This window comes from Apteryx mantelli, chromosome 5 (assembly GCF_036417845.1).
Source record: "Apteryx mantelli isolate bAptMan1 chromosome 5, bAptMan1.hap1, whole genome shotgun sequence".
In the NCBI taxonomy this organism is placed as follows: domain Eukaryota; kingdom Metazoa; phylum Chordata; class Aves; order Apterygiformes; family Apterygidae; genus Apteryx; species Apteryx mantelli.
Genome location: NC_089982.1, coordinates 77,299,170 through 77,324,575, shown reverse-complemented (window position 1 = coordinate 77,324,575; position 25,406 = coordinate 77,299,170). Strand labels below are relative to the sequence as shown.

General features: G+C 37.5%; 1 protein-coding gene across 9 annotated transcripts in view; it reads left to right on the top strand.

Moving 5' to 3' along the window:
- Nucleotides 1-25,406, top strand: part of ADD1 (adducin 1) — a 69,483-nt gene that overhangs the window by 19,427 nt on the left and 24,650 nt on the right. For all 9 annotated transcript variants that reach the window (XM_067298284.1, XM_067298283.1, XM_067298282.1 and 6 more), the window contains exons 2-8: nt 14,754-14,966; nt 16,060-16,222; nt 17,353-17,504; nt 21,143-21,223; nt 23,773-23,922; nt 24,896-25,039; nt 25,189-25,287. In XM_067298284.1, coding sequence (XP_067154385.1) covers nt 14,772-14,966; nt 16,060-16,222; nt 17,353-17,504; nt 21,143-21,223; nt 23,773-23,922; nt 24,896-25,039; nt 25,189-25,287 — 984 coding nt within the window. In that variant the 5' untranslated portion in view covers nt 14,754-14,771. The remainder of the gene's footprint in view (nt 1-14,753; nt 14,967-16,059; nt 16,223-17,352; nt 17,505-21,142; nt 21,224-23,772; nt 23,923-24,895; nt 25,040-25,188; nt 25,288-25,406) is intronic.

Genomic DNA, 25,406 nt, shown 5'->3' with positions numbered 1-25,406 from the left:
TAACTCAGAGCAGGAGTCCAGAACAACACGAGAAGAATCTAATGAATGGGAGATGTCATAGTGTAATAAAAATAGGTGTCATTTAGTACAATCTAACCTTAGTGACTCTGTTTCTTACTGTAATAAGGAACATATTGATGCTTTATGTCAGGCTAGAAAGCAAAACTGGTATGCTCATGGGCTTTTAGTTTGTCCTTGCTTCAGTAAGAATCTCTTGTATTCAAATCAAGGTTACGTAAGAGGTGTTACTGAAGTTTAATAATTTCTTGTGAACGAAGAATTTGAGCTAGAATATTTTGATTTTGTAATCCCTTTTATAAATCTCCACGTTCCATGCATCTACACAATGAGTAGAATAAACCGTAAAGCAGAATCTGCTAATTCATGTGCTTGATTTGTAGACTTTTAGATTCTTGGTAGATTTCCTAGCTTACAAATAACTTCTGTGTTTACTTATTTAACTCAAATAGGTCTGGTCTCTGCATCAGATGTCTTGTGGTTAAAAAGCCCTACACAATCTATTCCTCTTCCCCTTTTTAAACATTCCAGTTTCACCTTCTTAATTGACAATAATAGCAAACTTTAAATTTTTCTTTACATGTGGTATTTTCCTTACAAGAGACAACTTAAGAAGCAATGCCTCATGCAAGCAGTACTAATGTACTCTTTGTTGATAAATACCCATAGGCAGCAAAGAGGGATCGTGGGCCTGCCAGCTCACACTTTTAATGATCTAAGAAGTTTGTATACTCAGACTGTAAGGTACAGAGTTGTCTGTATAGGCTGTATTTGTTGTCATTTCTGTGGTTGAATTGAATCCTCAGAACACAGTTCATTTAAATTTGATCTAACATTGTCAGTGCAATTATACTTAAAACTGAAATGGGCTCTGTGACCTGATCTTTGTTTTGTTGTATCTAATCAGTTTAAGGGTTTATCCCAAGAAGTCTTTTGTTTCAGAGGGTAGTATCCGGAATGAGTAAGTCAAAGGATTCTTCATTCTGAGTTGAGAGATGTTGTTCAGAGTCTAACCTGAATTAACTTAAAACATAAAATAACTCTCCTGTTTGCATGAAGTAAAATCCTAGATGTAATGAGTTTAGGGCAGCTTTTTCTCTGCGTAAGTGTACCTGAGGGAAGACTCTGTACCCCCTGTTATCAGTCCTACAAATGAGTAAAGATGCAAAATACATTCTAACTGCTCCGTTAAAAGTTATTTTTGTAGAATAGCTCAAAAGAGCAAATGACTCTTTTATTCATTGCCAAAACATTTCAGCAATCTCATCCGTCACTATTCAGTCTGTATGAAAATAACTGGATCCTGGCCAAATTGGGGCCACTCAGATATCCTATGTGCTGCTGCATTTCAGTTGATCTTTTCTGCATCATAATATCCACATTTTAACGTTAATACTTAAAGTCACTGAAGTTTCTTGTATTTTTAAAACATCAGGAACGTATCTCCATTCCTGCTCAAAAATGGGTGTTGGAATTTTATTTCTGTCATCTGTTGGGGCTTTTATCATTCACAGTGCTTCTAGAAGCTGTAGGTTCTGGGTGGCTTCAACAGTGGTGGAAGTTCAAAATAATTTAAATTTTAAAAATAAGATTTCCTGCTTTAAAATATGACAACAGTTACTTTTTTCAGACTCTGATCAGAATTATCCCTATTCAAAACCTAACAAACATGTTGTTAAAGCTAAATTTCCTCATCTAACTTTAGAATGCCTGCTCCCCGCCTTTTTAGAAAATGTTATGTGTAAAACCATATAGGGGAAAAAGAGAGACAGCACTACTGTGTTCATTGTAGTGGAGGGCCCCTGTCATTCTGCATGGTTTGCTGAACTTTGAGGTCAAAAGAATCTTCTGAGGGAGGAATAAAGCTTCTCTTTCCTCTTGTCTTTGCATGTGTGTGGCTTCCCTTAGGCACTGTGCAGCTTGTACTGTGTCCCGCATTCAGATGAGCTCTTAAGTCTCCTGTCTTCTGCTAAAGCTGCTGGTAATCACCACCAGGTCTCATACAGTGCTGCAGCCTCTTTTCTGCTGTGGGAAAGAGCCTGTGCTGTGTGCTGTTTTCTCTTGATCCGGAGTGTCAGAAGTATCCCCAAGTTTGTGATGGACAGAAGTAAACCCTTGTTTTTGACAGTAGTTCCTGCCCTAGGTCTCTTTTCTGTCTAAAGCCACTGGTGGAACCACTGTGCATCTTCCTGCACCTGCTCTTCTGTGAAGCAGCAGTAGGTTATACTTAGGTAAGTGCTGCCTCTACATAAACAGATGGCTCTCCTTCCTAGGGAGTATGTGGAATACCACTAAGCAATTCGGGCAGTTTAACAGGTTTTAAATGTTTTGTTTCCTCAGGCAACCTGCTTTCAAATGTGTCTATATTATAATTGGGGGTGGGGGTGAGGGGGAGAGGATTGCCTGATTTATTACACTGGCAAATTAATCACCTGGTTTTGCTTCAGTTGGTTTTGGCTCTTTCTTTGAGAAGTAGATGTATGTATTTGTGTTTTTGACAAATACAGTATTGGGATTCAAAGCCTTTTATAATTTCAGCGTGAGGCTGGTGTTCATTTTGGGGTCAGGCATGCTGATCAGTTTGTCTCAAGCTTTTTAAATACCGGCTCAATCGAGCCAGGGCCCTGCCCTTGAGAAAGCTAGTGCTCTGATTTGACCTGTGCTAAGGAATCCGAGGGCAATGGCTTATTGGCGTGTTGGACATGAGGCTTGGGAAGTGCATATGGGTTCACAGCAAACTAAAAATAAGCCGTATTGGGGTTAAACCTCTTTATTTGTGTGGACTTGTGACCTTGATGGCTAAAATAAACTTTTAGTAGTTTTCTGTTGTTGCCACAATCCATGAATATTAGTACCAAAAAAATATTTGAGTTTGTGTTGCTTTGGTCACGGATATTTTCTGCAAAACTGGAAGATGAAAATGAAAATTAGTGACTGGATTGATATTCTTGTGCAGTATTGACTGAATTGTGTGTCTGAATCTGTGTGACATCCATGAAGAAATTTAATGTATAATTAATTAATATATGTATAAGTAATAATTACTATAAAGCAGGGTTGGAAAAAATACTGTTTACCACTGTTTTCTGTTCAACAAATTTTATAGCCTTGTCAATAAGGCACAGAAAGACCTTACATCTCTGTGACCCTTTTTATTTTACAGGTCATTAAACCTCACTCAGATTTAAAATATATATGTGTGTGTGTGTGTGTGTGTAATAGACATAAATTAACCTAAGCAATTCAGTTTCAGTGAACTAAACTGCTAAATGCTTCAAAGCAGCAAGACCAGCTAATGTACTCAGGAATGCAGGTAGCTTTTGTCACTGAAATTTGTTAGGTAAGATAGGCCAGAATGATTCTGACAGGAGATGCACACTTCATGTTGCAGAACATGATAAAAGAATAATCAGGGCTGCTGTACAAGACCTGAGGGAAAATTTTTCCTAATTGCAAGTCTGATCAGTTTGACCTGAGCACAAGAGCAGAACTGAGGAGGATTTTTGGTACTATATCTGAGTACTTGTGCCTTCTGTCTGACATTCAGTCTCCAGCTGTCACCAACCTAGCAACAGAGGAAGGTGTTATTTAAAAAAAGGTGCTAGAAGTGCTTTGGGGGCTGCAAATAACACAAGCATCTTGTGAATATGGGAACTTATTTTTTCTGAAGCCTAAGAAAGAAGGAGGATTCATAGATTTCAGAAACAGAAGGGATATGATCTCACCCAGACAGATAGTACAAGGTATTCTGGAAGCTGGATTAAAGCTTGCTTACTTAAAAAGAGTTGCAAAGCAAGGTTATTGATACAGTACTCCAGTTTATATGGTTAGGAAACTTCCATCTCACTTCAAGGCTAAATTTGTCTGATACTCACTCTCAAATGTTAAATCTCTTAATACTTCTGTTGGCAGGACCGAAAAGCCCCCTGTGACTTTTTTACATGCTTAAGTACCTATATGGTATGATCAGCTCACCTCTCAGCATGCTTTCTGGTTAATTGAACAGGTTGAGTTTGTCTTATTATTACTTCTAGATCATTTTTGTAGCCCTTCCTTGAACTCTAGTATTTCACATACTTTTTAAGTGTGTATATGAGAACTGGACATAATACTCCAATAGCATTTTTTTTCAAGGTTAGGGAAGCTAATATTGCTACTTGATATTCTTTGTTTTATTTGACTTTGCAGTAGACCACCTGGCCACAGCGTTGTCTCTGCAGGTCACATTACTGATTTATGATAGCTCCTGAATTGAGTTCTGATCTTGCTTTTCCAGCACTGAGTAGTTCTGACTTAAGTTTCTGTCTCCCATTGCACTCCTTTGCATTAGCTTTGCTAAACTGAGTCTTATGGAATTAGACTGTTAATTAGGTAATTCTCTGTGTTTTTACTTTAAAAGCTTTTTTGAATTGGAAGTCAAGCTTCCAAAATAAAATGGTAGTCAAGTCAGTTGCTGCAGTATTTGGCAGATTTTATTTGGCACTGTAATTATGAGGATTCATTTTGGAGAGTTTTAAGTGCAGGTTCAGCATGCAGCAAATTCAGTCTCAATGTGGGAGCAACTTCATAAAAGCAGTTTATTTTAAAACCATGATACTGTTCTGAACCATAACACTGAAGCCTGTGTTTCTCACTGAGCTGTGAGGGGTTATTCTGGGGGCTAATTAGCCACAAAAGTAGTAAAGAGGGGAAGTGTCTCCTCTGCCATTCCCACCTGTGACCATTGGTAAGAGGCAGACAGTGAATAATATATGATAGCTTGCACAGTGCATACTGTCACGTTGTGCTTGAAGAAATGGAAAAGGCACTGAGGAAATTCCTGTTTTCTCGTTTGCATGCGAAGCTTTTCATGCATTTGTGAAGCTCTTAGAGTTTCAGTAGATAAGCTGAAGGTGTGTATGGCTTAAGATACTTGTTTAGAGAACATCTTTCTATTACCTGTTACATGAACAGTGTAACGTTGTATATTACGATTTCTGCATTTCTGTTCTTAATCTTTCAGGAACCTTGCCAGAAATGCTATACAAAAACCACTTGGAAAAAGTAGAGTAAGTTCCAGAATCCAAAAAGTGAAAGCAGGGTAATTAGGATGTTCAGTTAGTTAATTGATTTGAAACTGTATGTCTTTAGCAGTATCTTGGAGGCTAGAAAGGCCTGTTCTGTTGTTTGTGGTGTAAACTTAAAAGGAATCTACTTAGCAGGAAAATGGGAGAAGGAAATGATCTAAAGAGTCAAATGGAAGTTAAAAGGCTGCGACTGGGAAGAAACAAGGGACTTGGTCAATAGGAGATAGGAGTTAACAGTTTCAAGGTCCTTTCCTTTTTTAATTTCCTTCCCTATTCCCATTCTCAGGTTGTTTCAACCACTTCTTCCCTCCTTTTCTTACTTATCTCCTGCCACCATTCTGCTGAGATTTTTTTCTTTGTTGCTGTCTTCCAGTCTGTTGTTCTCCATACAAATTGGGGTAGCTAACCAAAGGATATCACTTCACTGTACTTCTTTGCTCTTGTCAAGGATTCCTTGGGTCTTTCAGAAGAAAAGCAATTTGTAACAAACTTTTGTCTTTCTGAAGTATTATCCTTTATTTACAGCTAAGCTAACTCTGTATTCTGTGCACTAAGAAATTACTCCATTAGAAGCATACAACCGTTTAACAGAAAAATTTCTTTAGCTGTGACCAGGTAATAAGAAGAGACCTTGTGTCTTTCCCTCAGGGTGGGTGTAGTCTGAGGACTAACAGATAAAACCATAGGCCATAAATCAGAAACTAGGCTCAGAAAAAAATCTCTGCATGAGGAGTTTTGTCTGTTATAAAGCACTTCATTTTGTTTTAATGAAACTTCTGTTTCTTGTGTCTTTGTTAATAACCACATAAGGTTGTTCTGCAACATGTCATTAAACTTGGGCTGTGGATCTTTTCTTTTATTTATATATATTTTTATATATATATGTGTGTGTGTATATATATATATATATTTTTTAGGAATACGTGATCAGACTGGGCTTTAACCTAAATTGACAGTTTAGAGGTTTTGGTAGTGTGACTACAGTTTTTAACAATGAGGCTATCTTTATCTCTCCCCCTTCCCCCCTGCCCTCAGCAGTTCTTTTCCACTAAATCAGTCCTGCCTCCTTGCAAACACGGTTGTTCACTAATGTGATGCTGTGTGAGTTCCTGGGCCTTAATAAATTGGAAGCTGGTACTAAGAAGGTAGAACTAAGGTTATTACAAATGTGTATAGTCCTTAATGCCTGCACTAGTATAACAATTGAAGTCTATGTAGAGAGGAAATTATTCTACTAGGTGTAGCGGTGCTGAACTGTATTGTCCTCATAGTGGTCTGACAGGTCTTCTGACTTGTGTATAGAAGCTGCATCATAGCAAGATCTTGAGCCCGTCCTTTGGGTGCTACTGTTCTTCAGGTCTGAGGCAGCTTGTCTGCATTGAGAAGTCCATTCCTTAAAAACACTTGAACTCTTCTGTTAATGCTCATTGCCTGTATTACCTATGTAACTCATAATAGCCAGTTAATGATGTTCCATCCTTTTTTTCGGTCTGTGTTCTCAACCCTCCCGTGGCATTTTGATAGAAATAAGTCACTGACTGTATTGTGTATTTATCTGGTGTCCAGGCTGTCTTCCATCTAGGAAGGTGTGGTTTTCTTTCCTTTTTCAATTAGCTTGGAGTGATCTGTTTGGCAGATATCTGAGCTTTCTCCACTCCTCTACCAAGGAGGGATTTGGATTTGGGAATGAATCCCCTTTTCATTGTAGAAGAGGGAGATGAGGCACTTCCAGAATTCATGCTGTCATTACTTCTGGGAGCGGTTTTGCTTCATCAACTGCTATGAAGTCGAGTGAAATTTCCTGCGTAGTTTGTCCACTTGCATTTCAGATTTCCCTCCAGAGAATCCAGGTTTTAACGTAAATTATGTTAAAGAACATTTAAGTTAAAAATGGCTATTCTGAGTCAGACCAATGGTGAGTTCAGCCTACTACCATCTCTTCTACAGTGGCCGGTTTCAGACACTCAAGGAAATAATATGCAGTGTGGTAGGGTGTTTCTTCCTGTACATCCTTTTCAGCTTTCTGTAGAGTGATCTTTGGGATACAATGGTTGCCCAAATCATGGAAGCAAAGAAGAAGAAAAGATACCTTTCTGTGCCTTAGCTTTTAGTGCAATTTTAATAAAGGTTTCTACCCTCTTTGGTTTAAAAAGACTTAATTATGTATATGTTCTACAGAATTTAAACAGCTATATTTAAGCAATATTCCAGCTAAATCTGCCCAGCTAAACTCTGGCATAAATTTCAGATGGGTTTATGCTAGTTGAGTAAAACTAGACAAAGTTTAAAATGTTTAATAACCTGACCTGATTAGCACTGTGATTTACCTACGGCTCATTGAATGTGTTCTTAAAACAACAGCCTAGAAAACCTGTTTAATAGCAAGACACAGGAAGTAGATTTTGATGTTTTCCTTCACAAATTATTTCCAAGCTGTTTTTTCTAGTTTATCGTAGGTCATTCTTCCTGCCTAAAACTATCTGCTGTTACGACGCTTCTGTTAAATAGATTCTTGCCCCTCATATATAGTTGCAATCATATGGCTAATTTGAAGCAGACTTCTGGCTTTATTGTTTGTTCTTAACCACTTTAAGAGTTTTTTTTAATGCAAGCATTAAAAATAATAAGATGAGAAACGTTGATGACCTTCAGTAGAGAAAATAATACCATGTTTAAAAAAGTGATATTAATGTTCACTGTTTTGTATGGTTTGAGGACTCAGATCTGCCCAAATTAATTTTTGACAGTTCTGTAATGTAACCTTCTGGTTACTCACAGCCCACTGTGTTAGTCCTCATATTTCAGTGTTTTGGAGAAGGCAAAAATAGGAACTACTTGCTGACAAAGTAGATGCATTTTTAGGTAAGTTTTTGTGACCCAGTGTCATGGTGTAGGGGGTTTCTTTTGGTTGGTTGTTTTGTTTTTGTTTTTTTTCCCCTCCTCCTTTTCCTCATTCTCTAATCCTGCTTAGTATCATAGATACTAAGGCACAATATTACAGCTATAAAATGCATTACTTTGTAGGATAAACTTGTAGTTGGATTGCTCTAATTTTGGAGAGTCCAGTATTTAACTCATAGTATCTCTGTTAGCAATGAGCAAGATGATGAAGGCTGCATTCAGTATGAGCTAAATACGTGTTCTTGTTTGTGAAACAGCCTCTTCCTGTTTGAAAACAAAGAGCAGAGGAAATTTTGAAGATGCATGAGCTAGGAACTTCTGCTAAAAAAGAATATGGTCATTCATGATGTTAAGTGCATTGTCTACTCAATAGTACAGTGATGAATTTACTTGCTTTGTTCTTGGGCTTCTAAGATAGTGCCAATGTTTCCTTTTAAAAGTTCAATAGGAAACATTTGAAATGGCAAGAAGAAATCCAAGGTCATTGGTGCCAAAGCGTTCTCACTGAAAATGACGGAAACTAATGCAGATCATATAGTCCGTTTTCCTGTTATGTAGTTATGTTAACTTTTCAAGGAGCAAGGTCAGCAAATGTTATTCTAAAGTACAGAACACTGGAAAAAATACAGAAAGTTCCAAAATATTGAGTAAAGTGTAACAGTGCAAATTTACGAGCAACTTTTTATTTTCCTTTCAGATATCAAATGATAATGAAACCTTATTTTCTATGGATGGGTGTTCTCCATCTCCTCACTGACTTCCGTTTTTCACACTGCTCATAACCTCTGAGTCTATTCACAGTTCCTCAGTTAGCCCTCAGGTTTCTTGATGCCCCAGTGGAGTAACACACAGGTCTTCTCTTAGCCCTTTTTCTTGCTCCCCCCTGTGATCTCATAACTTCCTCCCTTTGCAGTAATTTTAGTTTTATGCCCTAGCTGTTCACAGTACCCCTGCCTCCCTTTCTTTTGCCATAAAGTCATCTTTTTCCCTGTTCTTTCCCTGTCCTCTACTCTACCCTTTGTATCCCAAAACGGAGCTCCCTTCCTTCCCTCTGCCAGCATGCTGTCTGTTGCGTGACTTACATAAATGCCTTTTAGGTAATTTTTTTTACTCCTCAAAGACTGCTGCTTAAACAAAGGTGAGGAAAACAGGTTTCCCCCCCTACACACCTCTTCATCCCTTCCCTAGTAACTGCCTGTCCATTTGTGTTCATGTCAGTAGATTCCCGTTAGGACTAAGATGTCCCAGGTGTGAGAGGAGATCTTTTTTGAAAGAATCATCAGGAAAAAAAACGGATACAAAGCAAATTACAATATCATTGTGCAAATAAGTCTCAGAAGCTATATGTCCAGGAAGTGGGTTCCCAAGGTCTCTGTAGTTGCTGGCTGGAATTCTAATGACAGCTCTAGATTCTGAAGTATTCTGCCGATCTACCTTGCAAATCGAACACAAGGTCCCGTCCTTGCATTTTGCCCACATCTTATTTTGTACAAGAACTTGTTAGTTGTCTGGAAGAGGGTAGATTTTTGTTTATATTGATTTCCCCCTCCCCCAAGGTTTTGATCACACTCTCCTAAATGCGGGGGAGAAACGATAGTATTTCCAGTTTATGTATATGTGCTGTATTAGAGCTGGCAGTGTTTTTCGGAGTTCCTAGAAGCCTTTTGGGTTCCTTTGTCTTTTTGAGATAACCTCCTTCCTGCTCCTCAGGGTGTGGGTTTTTTTTTTATGGATCAGAATCAGCAGATTTAAAGTCACATTGATTGAAGAGGTGCAGTCAGACCTTTTGGTGGCAGTGAGCCATTAGATTAGTTCCACTGCCTGTGGGACTGTGGCCTTAGAAATTATTTTCCTCAGGGTATGGAGGAGCAAAAAATAACTAATTACTGTGAAAAGGCATTGCAACGTTATACTGCAACAACTCAGTTCCTCCACTAAGTGTAGTTAGCTGGTGTCTAGGTAGTGTACACTTGTGAGCCATTTTTAATCCTCTCAAGGTTCCTGTAATAATTATAATGCACAGATTAAGAACACTGGGCTTATAAATTACTTGAGGCATAATAGATCTAGCCCAACTTCCAAGAATTAAAAGAAGGTAAATGTTAAAGTTCTAAATGTGTTTGTTAACTACACTTTTTTATTTTTTAAGTTTTAAGACTTTTTTTTTTTTGTTTCCCCCTTAAGTTATGTAGATTCTTAGTGGCTATTATTTACTGTCTTATCCATTGAAAAAATTATTTAAATATATATGCATCACCACACTTTCCAGACTGAGTACAGAGGAATGTGAACTGTTTAAAGGATGAGATTTTTCTTGTTTCCGGATATTGAGGTGAACAGTTTTATGGCATTCCTGTTAAAAACTTTCCACTTTTCTTTAAATTGAACTCTGTAATGCTGCTCCCTCTTAGATTAACATTGTGATAAAACTAGCTCTAGGGGCAGAAGAGGATGGGGAGGAAGGGGATTCTGAAAGACAAAAGTAGCCCTAAATATTAATACTAATTTCAGAAAGTATGTCAGAAACGAATATTCATTTTCTGTAAATTCACCAAACTTTATAAAGCATATTTCCTGACAAAAACTATTTTGCAAACAACCTGTATATATTATATGTGTACACATATATGCACCATGTGATAAATACTGTATGCTTTGAATTGGTATAGTGTTTCTCATTGGTTGCAGTGGTTTATCAGATTTTGTAGTATTTATATGTATATATATATATTATGAGGATGGGTTTAACTGCTTCAGTTGTTATAAGTCGTGATTTGAATTTTATGAATATTTTCCCGTAGCAATTTATGGTGTTCCCTCTGGCTCTCTCTTTATATTTGAAAATAACTCTTCCCAAGAGAAGGGCTTTTTATCCACTTACGTTTTCCAGCTACAGCTTTTTCAGTTAAGGGTGTGGTGGGTTGTTTTTTTTGCTGACACAGTCGTGTTAGAAAAGGCTCTCACATAAAAACAGTTATCATGGAAAAAAGTCTTTTGACATTATAGCTTATCTCACTTGGGAACTACAGTAAACTATAGCAGAAGAGAACTGTCTCTAAACTGAAGCTTTGTGGATGTGAACAGAGCCTCACGTTTTCTGTAATGTCTGGGCAGCATGTTATGGCTTTCTGTATGTCTTTCTAGTTTGTTGAGCCATCAGCCATTTTCCCAGTGCGTGTTCAGTTTAATAGTCTGTTCAGGTTAATTTTATTTACTATCTGATTTAATATTATTGAAGTTCATATTGGAGAGTCCATCACACCTTGCACTCAAAGGGCTGTCGGAGGAGATTCATGAATAAATTCCGGTGGGTTTTGCAAAAGTTGTCAAACATGATTCTAACTGAAAAATCTTTACCTTATCATCAGTAGCTGGCAGACATTAAAATAAACAATTACTATTACAGTTACATTAAAACAGTTACTAGACCACATGGGGGGGATGGGATGCCATTAATTTTTGATATCTGTGGAACTGAGCTATAAAATTGATATTTAACTTCAGATTTAAAATGATCACTTAATGTTAAACATTGAATTTCCTGTTAAATTAATGTCACTAGATAGTGGTGAAGCAGTAGTGGCTTTCCAAGACCACCTTAAATGCCACTTTATACTAGGGTGAAGGAGTGAGACAACTTTGGCAAGACACTGTGGTCCCATTTCAATATTGCCTGGGTAAGGTGTTAAGGACCAACTTCTTCCCAGTGTGAATAAGAAACAGTGAAGTAACTGCGTAATTCCTTTGAAAATAGCCTTAGACACTCTGAAAAATTATTTGAAATTAGTGTAAATTAAAAGCATAGTGTAATTAAAAGCATAATTATGTTTGTAGGTGTGTTTGTATACTCTCCTTTAAATAAGGAGGCACATATGCGTGTGCACAAGGCAGAACGTTGCGCTTTACTAAATTCCAAAGGTTGGATGCTTTAGCAGGCAGGAGAAGGAAGTCTTTTTTGGTGGTGGGTGATGTTAAATTGGAACTTGATAGTTTTCAAATGTCTTCCTTATGAAATAAATAAGTGTTTGGGACTAGACTCAATAGAATGCAGTATAAATTTTGAACTACTTAGGCAGGTTCATTTGTCTTCATTTGTGGACTTGCCTTTATGCTGTTTCTAAACTCAGTCAGTCTGTGTGATAAATGGTGGGTGGTGAAACTAAGACTTACTAAATAGTACTTCACTTGGACCAGTCTAAGAGTAAGCCACATGCTTGGATCTGCAAACTGTCATTTTTCAACAAAACCTGTAACACAGGTTGTTTGGTTTGGTGGTTTGCTTTTTGTTCTATTTTTTATTTTTCCTTTTGTTTTTTGGACCAGTTTTTCTGGTTCCTGAGAAGTGGAACACAGAGGTAGCAGGGTAGATCACAGAGCTCAGAAGAGGGGTTGTGGAAAGTACGAGTGGGTGTTTGAAAGCATCTTGTGTTGTTAAACGATGGATAGTGCAGCCTGGGAGTTGTGAAGGGGAAGAGGATTTAGAAGGATGTGCGAAGGATGTGGAGAGGGCTGAAGCTGACAAAGCAACAGCAGCTCCTACCTTGTAACTGTAGTTGCTCAAAACGCTCTAGGTCTAAAACCTTCAGTGATTCTTCACATGGATAAAAGCATTATTTCCATTTTCTATATCCCATATTTCCTCCTGGATAGAGGAAAAATAGTAATTAGAAAAAGTAATAATAATTTTAAAAATGTGTGTGCATTTTTTAAGCAATATTATTACAAGCTTCAGTTTTAAAACCTAAAGTTATTGGTTTAAAATGAAGTACTTTTAACAGTGCATTTATGTGTGTATATTTATTTATCTAGCAACTCAATGGGTGGGAATCATGGAGCATCTAAAACACAGGGTTTGATACTATTACCCTCTTTAGCAGATTCAAGGAAAAACTTATCTGTTGCTCGTTATATTTGACTGGCTCAGTTCAGTGAATAGCTTATTCAGAAATATGAAATCAGTTGGGCTTTGAAAAAGCAGAGATACTTGTTTTCTCAGGTAGGAATCAAGAGAATGAGATCCACTAATTCTGAAGTCTCAAAGTAGTTCTTTGCTGCGGTGATTAATAAACTGCAAATCTACATTTCAAAATAACTTCTGTAAACTTGCCTATTCTGTATGTCTAATCAAATTACACTTCACAACCAAGTGTGTAAGGTGAGTCATTACGAAAAATCTAAAAATAGTAAATTAAAAAAAAAAAAAGCTTGCTGGTAGGCAGAATGTGTAGAGGAGTAATCATTACTTAAATGAAGATACATACAGCGTTTTCTCTTGCATAACAAAAAGCACAATAACTTGATAGTATCAGCAGATTTTAATGGTACTAACCCTCGTGAAAGTAAAGTATAAATGTATAATGAAACTGGCTGTTTAGATCAATGTTTTCCTGCCTGCATGAATCCCCGGTCTCAATTGGCATGATTGAAATTAGTCTGTTATTTTGACTTATCCGGTCCGGGAGCTGGATTCTGCTACTTTGTTCCCTTCGTCCCTGCCTCCACTTGCAGGAAAAGACCTCCTCACTTCTCTCAGCTCCTTTTGGGTGGTGAAATTGCTACGTGTCCTGAGGGCAAGGAGTTTCAACCTTGCATAGTCTGTGCAGAAGGTACATGATTGCAGTTTGCTGAACTAGCAAGCCATTCCTAGTTAAGTACTTCTGTTACAGTTCAGTAAAGTACAGTTTGTGTTGGTGAGACTTTTAGTCATGTATGATACTTGAAGAAAATCATTTTCCCTGAAAAAGCTCGAATTTAATTTAATTTGTCAATGACAAGTAGTTGGAGGTTCCAGTCTCAAGGTGTTGCAGGGCTGGCTTTATTAAACTGGTTGCTTGTCAGTGAAAAGCTGCAAAAAAATCTTCTAAAAATGGTTGTGTTCTTTTGGTTTTGGAGGGGTTTTTGAATGAAGATTATAATGTTGTTTCCAGACAGTGGGGATAATGTTGTACAAAGGCATTCTTGTGGATGAAAGAAGGAAACTGTATGTGAGCAATGCGGGCTGAATTTTCAGACTTTGTAGTTGGTACATGCAATTGTTTTATTCCAATACGTAAAACTTCTGCACTGATGGGCGCATTGTAGAATGAACCTAAAATAAACATCTGTTCATGAAAAGGACATTTCAGGGTTTTTTTGAGCATCTTTCCAGAAATTTGTTTGGAATCTGAGCTTGTTTTGGTGGTATTGATTCTTCTTATTAGTGAACATACATATATTCCATTTTCCTTAATGATCTGAATTCTGATTTACACAATAGTCTTGTATGTGTGCCTTAACTTTTTAAGACAAAAAAAGAGCCAATGATTTTAGACATTGGATGTATTGAACCTCTTCTGTCATTGACTGCAGGAAGATTTGAAGGACTCTCATGCTTCTGAAAATCAAGCCATGTTTTTTTTGTTTATATAAAAGATTATAGTTCACATGTAATGCTCAGCACTTACAGCTACACAGGAATTCTGTAGCTATGTATACAGCTTAAAGACCTCCAAGTAGTTTAAATGAGAGCTTTAGAGCAGTTTTGTGTAGCATGTATGTAGTATATATGTTTTTGCATATATAATTACCTATATTTTAATCTTGTATTTTAAAATCTTGTATTTCTCCTTCAAAAAAAATGCTATCCAACTGCACAATTATGGCTTCTGTGTTTGGGGAGCCATATTAATTGTAGTGGATTAGAACTGTCACTCTTTTGAAATAACACAAATGAAGTTCTTAAATATAATTTTGTCTTTGTTTGTCCCCCCCGCCCCCCACACTTCACAGGATCCTTAAAACTGTGCTATGAACGGTGATTCTGGTGCAGCGGTGGTGACTTCACCACCTCCAACAACAGCCCCTCATAAGGAGAGATATTTTGATCGAGTTGATGAAAATAACCCAGATTATTTGAGAGAGAGGAATATGGCGCCTGACCTTCGCCAGGATTTTAACATGATGGAACAGAAGAAGAGAGTCTCCATGATTCTTCAAAGCCCAGTAAGAAAAGAAACTGCTGCATCTTTACAGTGTTAAATATTGTCTCTCTCTCTCTCTCTCTCCCTCTCTCTCTCTCTCTATCTCTATTTTTTGAATATCCCAATGGAACTGAAGAATTTTATTATGTCTTAAACCCATTTGATTTGCCTAGTTGGCCTTTCTGTTCAAGTATTCATTTGTAGCATGATTTTCTCATGTTGTCTGGTTGCATTTTTATTGTCTACTCATCAAGCATTTCCTCAGTCTTGTTTTCAGAACTCTCTGTTTAATCAGGGAACAATAATAAACTGCGAGTGATTGCAGTTTGATATTAAAGAAGCTTCCCTGAGGGAGAAAAGAAGCAAAACAAAACTGCTCTCGTAACATTTGTTCCTTTTGTGTAACTGGTGGGTGGCTTGAGATATAAAACATTTTGTGACATGCCTTCATTGAGAATAGGGATGTAGTGGTATAGTTACTGTTTTTCAGGTGAGATCAACCCATTTTATTTAGATTTAATGTTTGATTGAACTTTTCTTACAGTACAAATTTCAGTGTTCTAGTCAAAAAAGCAGCTAGCAGTAGTAGTAAAAATCTTTTCTCTTTTTTTTTTATTTTAAGTTTAAAAAAAAGGAACATAAACAAATCCCTAATCTAAGCATAGTTTTAAAGTCTGGTGGCTATTCCTCTCTCTGTGGCTGGCTGCCCTCTTGGCGCTCATTTCCCCGTTGATAACTGTCCCAGGTTGATAACTTTCCTTCTTTTTTCTGGTTCTACTACTTTGACTTTCAGATTTTATCTTCTTTCAAATTGATTGTATTTCCTGCTCCTTCTTTCCAAAATCCATATTAATAGGCTCAATGAGTTTTGGTATTACTTGGAGAAAGTATGCTGGAACTTTTCTTTAAAGAGAGAGGGGGAAAAAATTACTCATGTTGTTGAAAATGTTGTTCTTTGAAGTTCCAAGTAACAGTCTGCACCCATTAACTCTGTCCAGAGCTGTTTTGTAGAAGAGGTATAAGACATTTCCATCAGAATGCTAAAAAGATGTTGTATTTGAAGGGTTGAAGTTCATTTGAGTCATGCTTGACAATATGCACTATCTTGTTGCTAGGCTTTTTGTGAAGAATTGGAATCTATGATCCAGGAACAATTTAAGAAAGGAAAGAACCCAACAGGCTTATTGGCTTTGCAGCAGATTGCAGATTTCATGACGACAAATGTACCAAACGTCTACCCAGCAGCACCACAAGGCGGAATGGCTGCCTTAAACATGAGTGAGTGCACCTTAACATATAACTAACAGTTTGGGGTTTTGTTGGTTTTTGGAAATGCCATCCTGTTCTGCTCACAGGAAGACTAAACGTAAAATGAATTGATTTAGTTGCTGAATGCTAGTGAGAAGCAATGCGATTTGTGTGTGTAATTTGTATCAACAGCCGTTTCAAATGTGATACCTTAATTGAAAAATAAGCCTGATAAGTGGGCAGTAGTTGAAAACTTTAGCAGTATTTAAATGTTTAGATTTATCAGATGGATTGTCTACTGGAGAATAAAACACTCATTAATAATCTAGCAGCAGTGGAGGCCTTTGGAAACTAGTTATTTTTTGCCTTTGCAGTACTGTTTGTGACTTTCTTCTGTGAAGCAAAGCTATAGACAAGAAACATCAGCAAGCAAAACAAAAAAAGGAAATGCGCACACACACACACACACACACACACACACACACACACACACACACACACACACAGGTTTTGGTATGCTTCAGGGAACATAAATCCCTGTCTGTGCTCCAAAATGAAGCTGTACTTAGACTGTAACATGGTCTAGTTCTACTTTACCACAGTTTCTTCAAACCACATTTCTAACTGCACTGTAGTTAGATATGCAGCATTTTTAATTCTTTACCATAATCCTCCTCTCTCTAGACTGTGCTTATTTTTTCCTAATTGAATGCACACAAATTTGTGATTCTGTCCTGCTAGATATATAATTCTACTTTTCAAGAATACAGTATTACTTATTTCAAACAACTGAAATACGTAGAGTTGCATTTTTTTTTTCTAGTATCAACCAATAGTTGTATTTTAAAGGCAGTCATGGGTTTGAGAGAGAGAAAATATATTTTTCTAAGGAACCCACTGTTACCTTGGCACTAATGAATATTAAGGAAGGAAACTAATTCTGATTATATCCACAAAAAATGGTCTTCTCAGTGATCATAGTTACGTTTGTGCAATATAGATTGTGACGTTGTGGTAATTAATATTTGCTGCCTGTTTCTTAGGTTAATATGTTAATAGTAGCATGTAAGAGCAGCCTATAATACTGACACACGTTGTTAGGTTTTAACTGATGCTGAGTACCTAACTCGCATGTGTTTTTCCCCCCTCCTCCTTTTCAGGTCTTGGCATGGTGACACCAGTGAATGATCTGAGAGGATCAGATTCAATTGCTTATGAAAAAGGGGAGAAGTTGTTACGATGTAAATTGGCAGCTTTCTACAGATTAGCAGATCTCTTTGGCTGGTCTCAGCTTATTTACAATCATATAACAGTGAGTACTGAATCAACAGATAACGGAAGCAATTGTTTTAATGTACAAGAGAATTACGCCCTTCCCCCATCTGTCACTTTCTCATTGTGTGGAAGAAGAGCAAGAGGATTGAAGGCAGGTTAATAGTGAAGAGATTTATCATTGCATCTCAAGCACAAGAGCTGAACAGCTTGAATGTCAGCCACTGTAGTCTGAATAGAGTCTTAAGAGAGTGTACATAAAGTTCTCAAGATGAAATTAAGGTTACTGAAAGACTCAGTCTTTTAGTATTTTAAATGGAGTGAATAACTTTATTCTGTATGGTAATATCTTAGTTTTCTTTCAAAGTACTAAAATACCTTCTTATTAGTCATTCAGTTGAATTTTACTGAAAATTCTCTACCAACCTTTTTGTAAAAGAAACCATAGTACTTCTGAACACGAGTGCGCTACTTAGCTTAATGCTGTGTGCCAGCTATTTTCCTTGTGACTGAGTAATCACTGGCATCCATAATAATAATGACAAGGAGGTCAAATCAAGGAGGTTTTATATGCCAGAAGAATGATCAACATGAGTCTCATGAGTAAAGTCACAGCTGTGGTGTAAAACCCATTCTATTGTTTTCCTAACAGAGCTGAATTGTTTTTTTCCCTATATAGTGGTGTGCCTAGAGAAGTCGTTACGGCAATGCCATGTGATTGGGATGGGATTTATCAAGTTGCCTTTCTTTTAATGGGGCTGGAGGAAAGCACAGGAAGATTGGATAATGGTGTTACCAGTTGAGGTGGATGACACAGTCAAAGCACCTGGAGTATGAGATTTGGACAGTATTTTAGACAGCTTTTGAAAGGCAAAGTAGTACTGGAAGGTTTGTGGTTAATAGTTTGTTACCGGGTAGTCACAAGCCATAGTTCAGCCTTCCTTTAAGGCTGTATGTATATTTACAAAACAGTCTTATCTTTATGTTCTGTATGCCCATGTTTTATGTAGTGTTGTGGTAGCAGGGCGCGCTTTTGGAATGTGGCAAATGTATGTGACTTCTTGCAGAACTGGGTTTTGACTCCAAGTTTTCACTGTTTGTGAACGGGTGCTCTAATCACTAGGATACTGCATTAAAGTTAAATGCTACCAGTATACATTTTAAATAATAAAAATGATATAATAACGCCCCTCTCGGAAGGCTATCCTGTGCGTTTGAGGAGAAAGGAATTGCAAGGATGTGAGAGCATATGTCAGTCTGGGGAGGTGATCTTTGATTTTCTGGATCTTCAGCAATTGCTTGCAGCTGCTAGGTGTGGAATTGTTCAGACCGGTACCATCCTGATACAGAAGCAAAATTACAGAGCGTCAAGAGCTTTAGAGTCAAATAAGATAACGTATAGTAAACTTGGATGCCTCTTGGGTTAGGCGGAATTTAAAATTACAGGTTTGCAGAAGATATTTTATTCACCAAGTCTTGGTTTGCTTTGAGAACGTGAGCTATTGATTGGATCTAATCCTGAAGTAGGGTGGTTTGTGTGTCTTGCTGCTTGTTTATCTTATGTTCAAGCAGCCTCATTAGTTTTTTGGGCATTTGAATAATACCTATTCTTTGTCTTGCATAACAAAGTAGACGATTTTGTAAATCACTAACGTTACTGTAACTGAGAATGATTTTGGTGATTCATAGAAGTACAGGTTAATCTGAACTAACTGGTGCTGTTTGTTGAAGGCTCTTTTGCTGTATCTGTGTTACCAGCTGGTCATAAAGAAAGATAGATTTTGTACTAGAAATTTTTCTTTTTTTTGAGTGCCTGTGGTTTCTTAAATTGGAAAGATAAACACCAGTGACTGAGCAACAGGTTGGCTTTGTTTTCGGTTATAGCAACCTAGACAAGAGGAATGCGTAAGCTTTGTAAAGTCTACGGTCTTTGTTACCTCTCTGAATCCAGCAGCACAACTTAAACCTAATCACCTCTTTGTGGTAACTGATATTCAGAGCTGTAGTGTTTTGCTGGAGTTGGAGCCCTACTTAAGAAAGGCTGTACTGGTTATGCAACCTATGTACATGCCTGTGTTTATTTCTCTTATATTATGCAAATGTGCTTATCTTTTACACCAGCTAAATTATATTGTTCCAAACAAAAATTGTTTGTCATAATACAGTGAACTGTTAATTTTGAAATGATTAGAACTGAAACTAAGGGAGACCAGTTGTTTGCAAGCTGAAGCCTAAGAAGTTGAAATAGGTTTGCTGCAAGAGAGCAACAGTACCGTTTTGTTTTTAATAAACTTTTGATTCCCTTTCTGAGGAAATCATGAGTCTGTAAAAGCAGCTGAAAGGCTGTGCCTGATAATTTTGAATGAGATCTCCTTTGTTAAAATTTTTGCCCTTTGCTATATATTACTTGCATAAGATTATGATAACTACTGTTTCTCTAAGTAAACTTCCTAAACAAGTGAAGACTTCCTAGCAATTGGATACTTTAAGCAAATTGCATATTGATGTTAATGAAGGGTATGCCATGTAAGCGTCATCCAAGAAAGATGAAAATTTTCAAGTGCTGGTCAGAGATGGACAAACCAAAATGTTGGCGGCATTGGATTTTATATTGCTAATCAACTATTTATTTTAGGTTTGTTTTCCTGCACTAGACCTATATAAAGAATGCATGTAATGTTACAAGTAGTAGCAGACCTGAGATAGCATAAAATAGTCACATCTTGGGGAAATAGAAAAGTCGAAAAGATTGGGTAGACTAATAGCAAAGTAGGGAGTTTCCTAAAACCGTTTCTGTTCATTCATGCAAGAAAGAGTTTTTTCATGAGCTCTGAAAAACTTACTTCTGACATGCTGACTTCCTCACTTTAGTGATCATAAATATAGATCTACCTTGCTCACATGTACAGTAAGATATTTGAAGTGTTTTAATTCTCCATTAAGAGCTACCTAAATGACCTAGCCGTCTGGTACTTATCACTGTACAAACTTGAATAAGATATATCCCAAGCTGTAAATGTTTTGAAGTCAGATTTATTTTTATATTATAAACTCCTGCATGTGTGAATTAGACTACAGAGCAAAAACTTAAGTGAGGAGTGGGATACTTGGTAGAAAATCTACAAGTATGCTGCACTGCTCACAATATCTCGCGTGGTACCAACATTGGGGATGGAACCCTACTCAGCATCAATATGTTTTAAATCTGTTGGCTGAATTCTTAAATTTTCACAGCCTTTTCTATTTCATGCCTTGTATGTTACTATGATATAAATACCATTGGAGTATAAATTTGTTTTTCTAAAATGCAGTGACTTTTTTTCATGTATCACACAGAGTAATTCGTTTTATCCATAGTAATCTAGCTGTCATTAGCACAGGATGTAAGGATTACCATTGTCCATCAACCTGAAGGACTTTGGTTTGTACCTACCATCTGGTTCTGTTCAGCATGGGTTAATTATTATCAAGTGTGCTGTATGTTGATTATCTGTTATAGCATACATGAAAGTCACATTGTGTATGCTACAGGAATACTTACTCATTCCATACTCAGGAAATAAAAGTAACTTTCATGTCACTGTGTGATTTGGTTTTGGAGCTTTATATTGTATGTATTGTATTGCATGCTTTAATAAAGTATTCTTAACTTGCCTTTTACTCTCGTTTTATCCTTAGGCCAGAGTAAATTCTGAACAGGAACACTTCCTCATTGTACCTTTTGGACTTCTCTACAGTGAGGTTACTGCATCCAGTCTGGTAAACACTTATTTTTACAGCTGTAAAATATGAGTAGCTGAATCTTCTCTGTCTGCATGTCTGTAGCTGTTTAAATTCTATCCTAGAGAATATTTTATTTTCTGTTTGTTACATGTGTAGGACAGTTTTACAGAATATGGTTGGTTTTGGTAAAGTTAAAGTATCTTCGAGAGAGTGTTTTTTTGGTTTTTGCTGTTTTTTTTTTTTCTTTTTTTTTTCTTCTCTCCACATATACACCACGAGGTGCCCCCCAGCTGTAAACAGGAGCCAGATCACTTGGATAGCTAACTGCATCACTCCCTTGAATTCCGTTGGCTGTTGGGTCAGGCTTTTCGAGGGTGACAATACCTATTTCAGACATAAATGATGCAAAATAATTACAATAATTACAATTTCAAGGCATTGTGTTGGATGTGTCATTCAGTAGCCATGGTTTAATGATGTAAATAGTTGATGTAGGTAAACTATCTCTTTAGGATGTAATGTTAGTGGGAGAAGACATTACTTAACTGTTAGCTAGCAGGAAGAATTTTGTGACCCTTTATCTTCAGTGCAGCTTACTTAGGCTGCTGCTGAAGGTAACCTGAATTAATGAGGTTGACTCTTTTTGCACTGAGGCAAATCAGGAACTTTCACACTGTCCCTTCCACCTGGCTACTGTAAGGTAAGTAACCTCTAGCAGAGAGGTGAGATAAGTATATGCAGAATAGTAACATCTCAGACTTCAGCTGATCTTAGAAGAGTCTGCTCCCCTCAAGGTCCAAATACGCCTCTTCAGCTGTATCTAAGGTTTGGCTTTTTCTTACATAAGTCTGCCATAACCGTCTTTCCTTTTGTTGTAGCCTTTACATTAAATTTAATGAAAAGAACTAAGAGCTACCATTCCATGTTACTTCAGGATTTTTAGAGGAGATTAAGGGCTGTGTGGGAGGGATATTTTTTGTTACGAACAAAACTCCAAAGAAGTTTTTTGGTTTTTTTTTTTTTTTTTTTAAGGTGTTTTTTCTGCTTTTGTCTTTATATCAGATATGTAAGCACTTAGAGTCAAGGCTGCGCGATTATTGAAAACTTAGTGGGATTGCCTTAACAAGGATTAAGAGAATGAGAACTGCAAAGTGCACTGAGCAAACAGCTTGTCTGTACAGCTGACTAATGAATTTTTTTTTAAACAGAAAATAATATAAACTTTTTATGGAGCACCACAAATTTGGTTGATAAAGTAGTATCTTAGTCATATTGTGTGGGGTTGTTATTGTTTGGCAAGGTACAAGGTTAAAGGTAGCTGAATCCAGTGTGCCAAAGGACCCAGCTCTTTCCTTCCATCTCAGTCCACTAGATGCATGGCTTCTGATTTTTCCTTCTTCCCAAGTCCAGCTGGTAGCAAGGCTGAGGATGTATTCCAAATAGGCAGGGGCATGCAGGTGCGGACACACACCTGCTACAGGCATGGTTGCCATTAACAGATACCACAGACAGGAGACCAGGACAGCCCCATAAACACAAACAGCACTTCCATGAACATGAACAACATGAACAGCTTGATCCTGTTCCTACTCTCCAGCTAATCAGGCTTTAAAGCTCGTTGGTGGAACATACACAAAGCTCTGTTTATTTAGCCCATGCATACTCACATTCACAGGTTCCTCGGACTTTGGCCCAGTCTTTAAGTCTGTCCAGTGTCCGTGCCCCAACTCTTATCCAGTCTCTACCTCAGACCTTGGGTCTTTCCGGATTCTGGCCTGTTGCTACTCAGCAGCTAGTCTGACTTGAAGTTTTCTTGAAAAATACACGTGCACAAACAGAACAGAGAGCGCACTCGCACAGAAAATAGCTAGCAGTAGGGTTTAATAAGAAGATGGACTATGGTGACAAGGAGCAGAGCTTAGCTGGACAAGCATACTGACCAATGGCCTGCTTACACAACTGGCCCTTTGGTCCCCCCTTTCTCTCTATTTTTCCCATGCTTATTTTTCCCTTCTCCACCTTGGTCCCTTGCTTTCTCCAGCCTTGTCCCCTTCCCCATAAACAACCCACTCATAATTACTTTTCCCTTTTATTCCCAGTCTTGCTATGTCCATACCCAAATCTGGTATTTCCAATACCCTTACCTAGGCAATCAACCTTATAAGGTATCACTGATACAGTTACCTAGGTGCTGTTGGCCTTGCAAGGATCTGCTCCACAAATACTCCTCTTCAGGTATCTGTAAAGTTTGGCTGTTTCTTACATAACTCCATCTTAAAGATCTGTGAAATCCAGCCATTCCTCACAGCACTATCTGTAACTTTTGTCAGCATTTTACACTGCTACCTGTTACGTGCAACAATTTTTGTTGATGTTGTATCTAGTGGTTTCTCCTGTCCTGCTCAGTTAGTTTAATCTCAGGCCAGTGCTGTGGTCATCTGCCTGGAGCCTTATCATACATGTTTTTGCACTTGTTAAAATACTAGAAAAAAGTATGGTTTTAGAGCTTTGGTGGTAGACATTGAATTAAATCAGATTTATGGCAGTTTTGGACTAATTAAGAAACTAATTCTTTTCATTGCCAGGTTAAAATCAATATTCAAGGAGATGTAGTTGATCGTGGAAGCACTAATTTGGGAGTAAACCAAGCTGGCTTTACTTTGCACTCCGCAATTTATGCGGCTCGACCTGATGTTAAATGCATTGTGCATATTCATACACCAGCAGGGGCAGCGGTAAGCACACTTTTTATTCCCCAGCCATTACTGAAAAATAAGTGGTCCCCCTTAATCATTGGTTTGCTTCGTTTTGGAAAACAGGTATTTCGGATCTGTACAACCGTTACCACAAAAGATACTATCTTTTGACAGGAAGTCATAAGAGCTTTGCCATTTTGTCTAGTGGTGTAGTAAGGCATAATTTATCAAGTTTTTCTTAAATATTTGAAAACCTGCTGTGGCCTGAGTACAAAAGGCGCTGGCAGCACAGCCAAAATCAGCCGCAGGCAGGCTGTAATACTCATCTGAAAACTGTTGTGGCTGCACACATGTATCTGGTTTTAATAGATAACCGGGTTTATGTGTCTCATAAGAACAACTGGTTATGAATCAGTTGTATCCCTTTGAATTTTTTTCCAGAGTCATCTGGTGACCAAGTTTCTCAGATACTTCAGAGTAGTTTTTCTGTTTGTGGGGTTTTATTTTGTGGGTGGGGGGGAGGGGAGGTGCTTTTTGTTTGTTTGTTGGTTTTTTTATTTTAACTGATTCACAGCAGCAATACAACCATTTCAAGGAAAAATGACAAGATTCCTAAAATTATGAGCTATAGAGTAGTGTCTGAAAGTTTACATCTTTAAAAATGTTTCTTGATTTTACCTGCAGTGCTGTGGAATTACCTGTGTAAGTTTGTCACTCAATTCCTTGTATTTGAAAAAAAGAATTACTTAATGGAGTGAAAGGAATGAAGGATCTGGTTGATTTTGACAGAGGCTTTTCATGTCTGTGTTGATGTCATGTCAAAGCAGCCATATTAAGTCAGACCCAAGAACAATGTGACTTTTGTATCCTATCCAAAAGCTGCAAACAGTAACTAGAAGGACTGTAAGAACAGCAAAGCATATGGCAGTCATTTTCCAGAGTGTGCCCTTATTATCACTTCTGATTTGTTGCTTTTGCAAAAAAATGAGTTAGTTGTTTTAATATTTCTCAGGTGTCTGCAATGAAGTGTGGTCTCTTGCCAATATCACCTGAAGCACTTTCCCTAGGAGAAGTAGCTTATCATGACTACCATGGTATTTTAGTGGATGATGAAGAAAAAGTGCTCATTCAGAAAAATTTGGGACCTAAAAGCAAGGTCAGTAGTTACAGATAGAATTCAAGAAAAGTGTGTGTTGGTGGAGGGGAGAATGTTCTTTAATCGGTAGCAAGATGGGATGGATACATATTTAATTCATTGTAAATACTTGCCTTATTGCATTAACTTTATTTGCAATGTCTCTCTAGGTCCTTATTCTCAGAAACCATGGCTTGGTATCAGTTGGAGAGACTGTTGAGGAGGCGTTCTACTATATTCATAATCTAGTGCTTGCCTGTGAGATTCAAGTAAGAATTTTAGTGTGTTATATAATAATGTAGTCTGTTACATTAACTTGCATTAACTTTTCAAACGCATGAATAGTTGTACACTTTACTGGTTGAACTCTTGATCTAAACTAACCCAG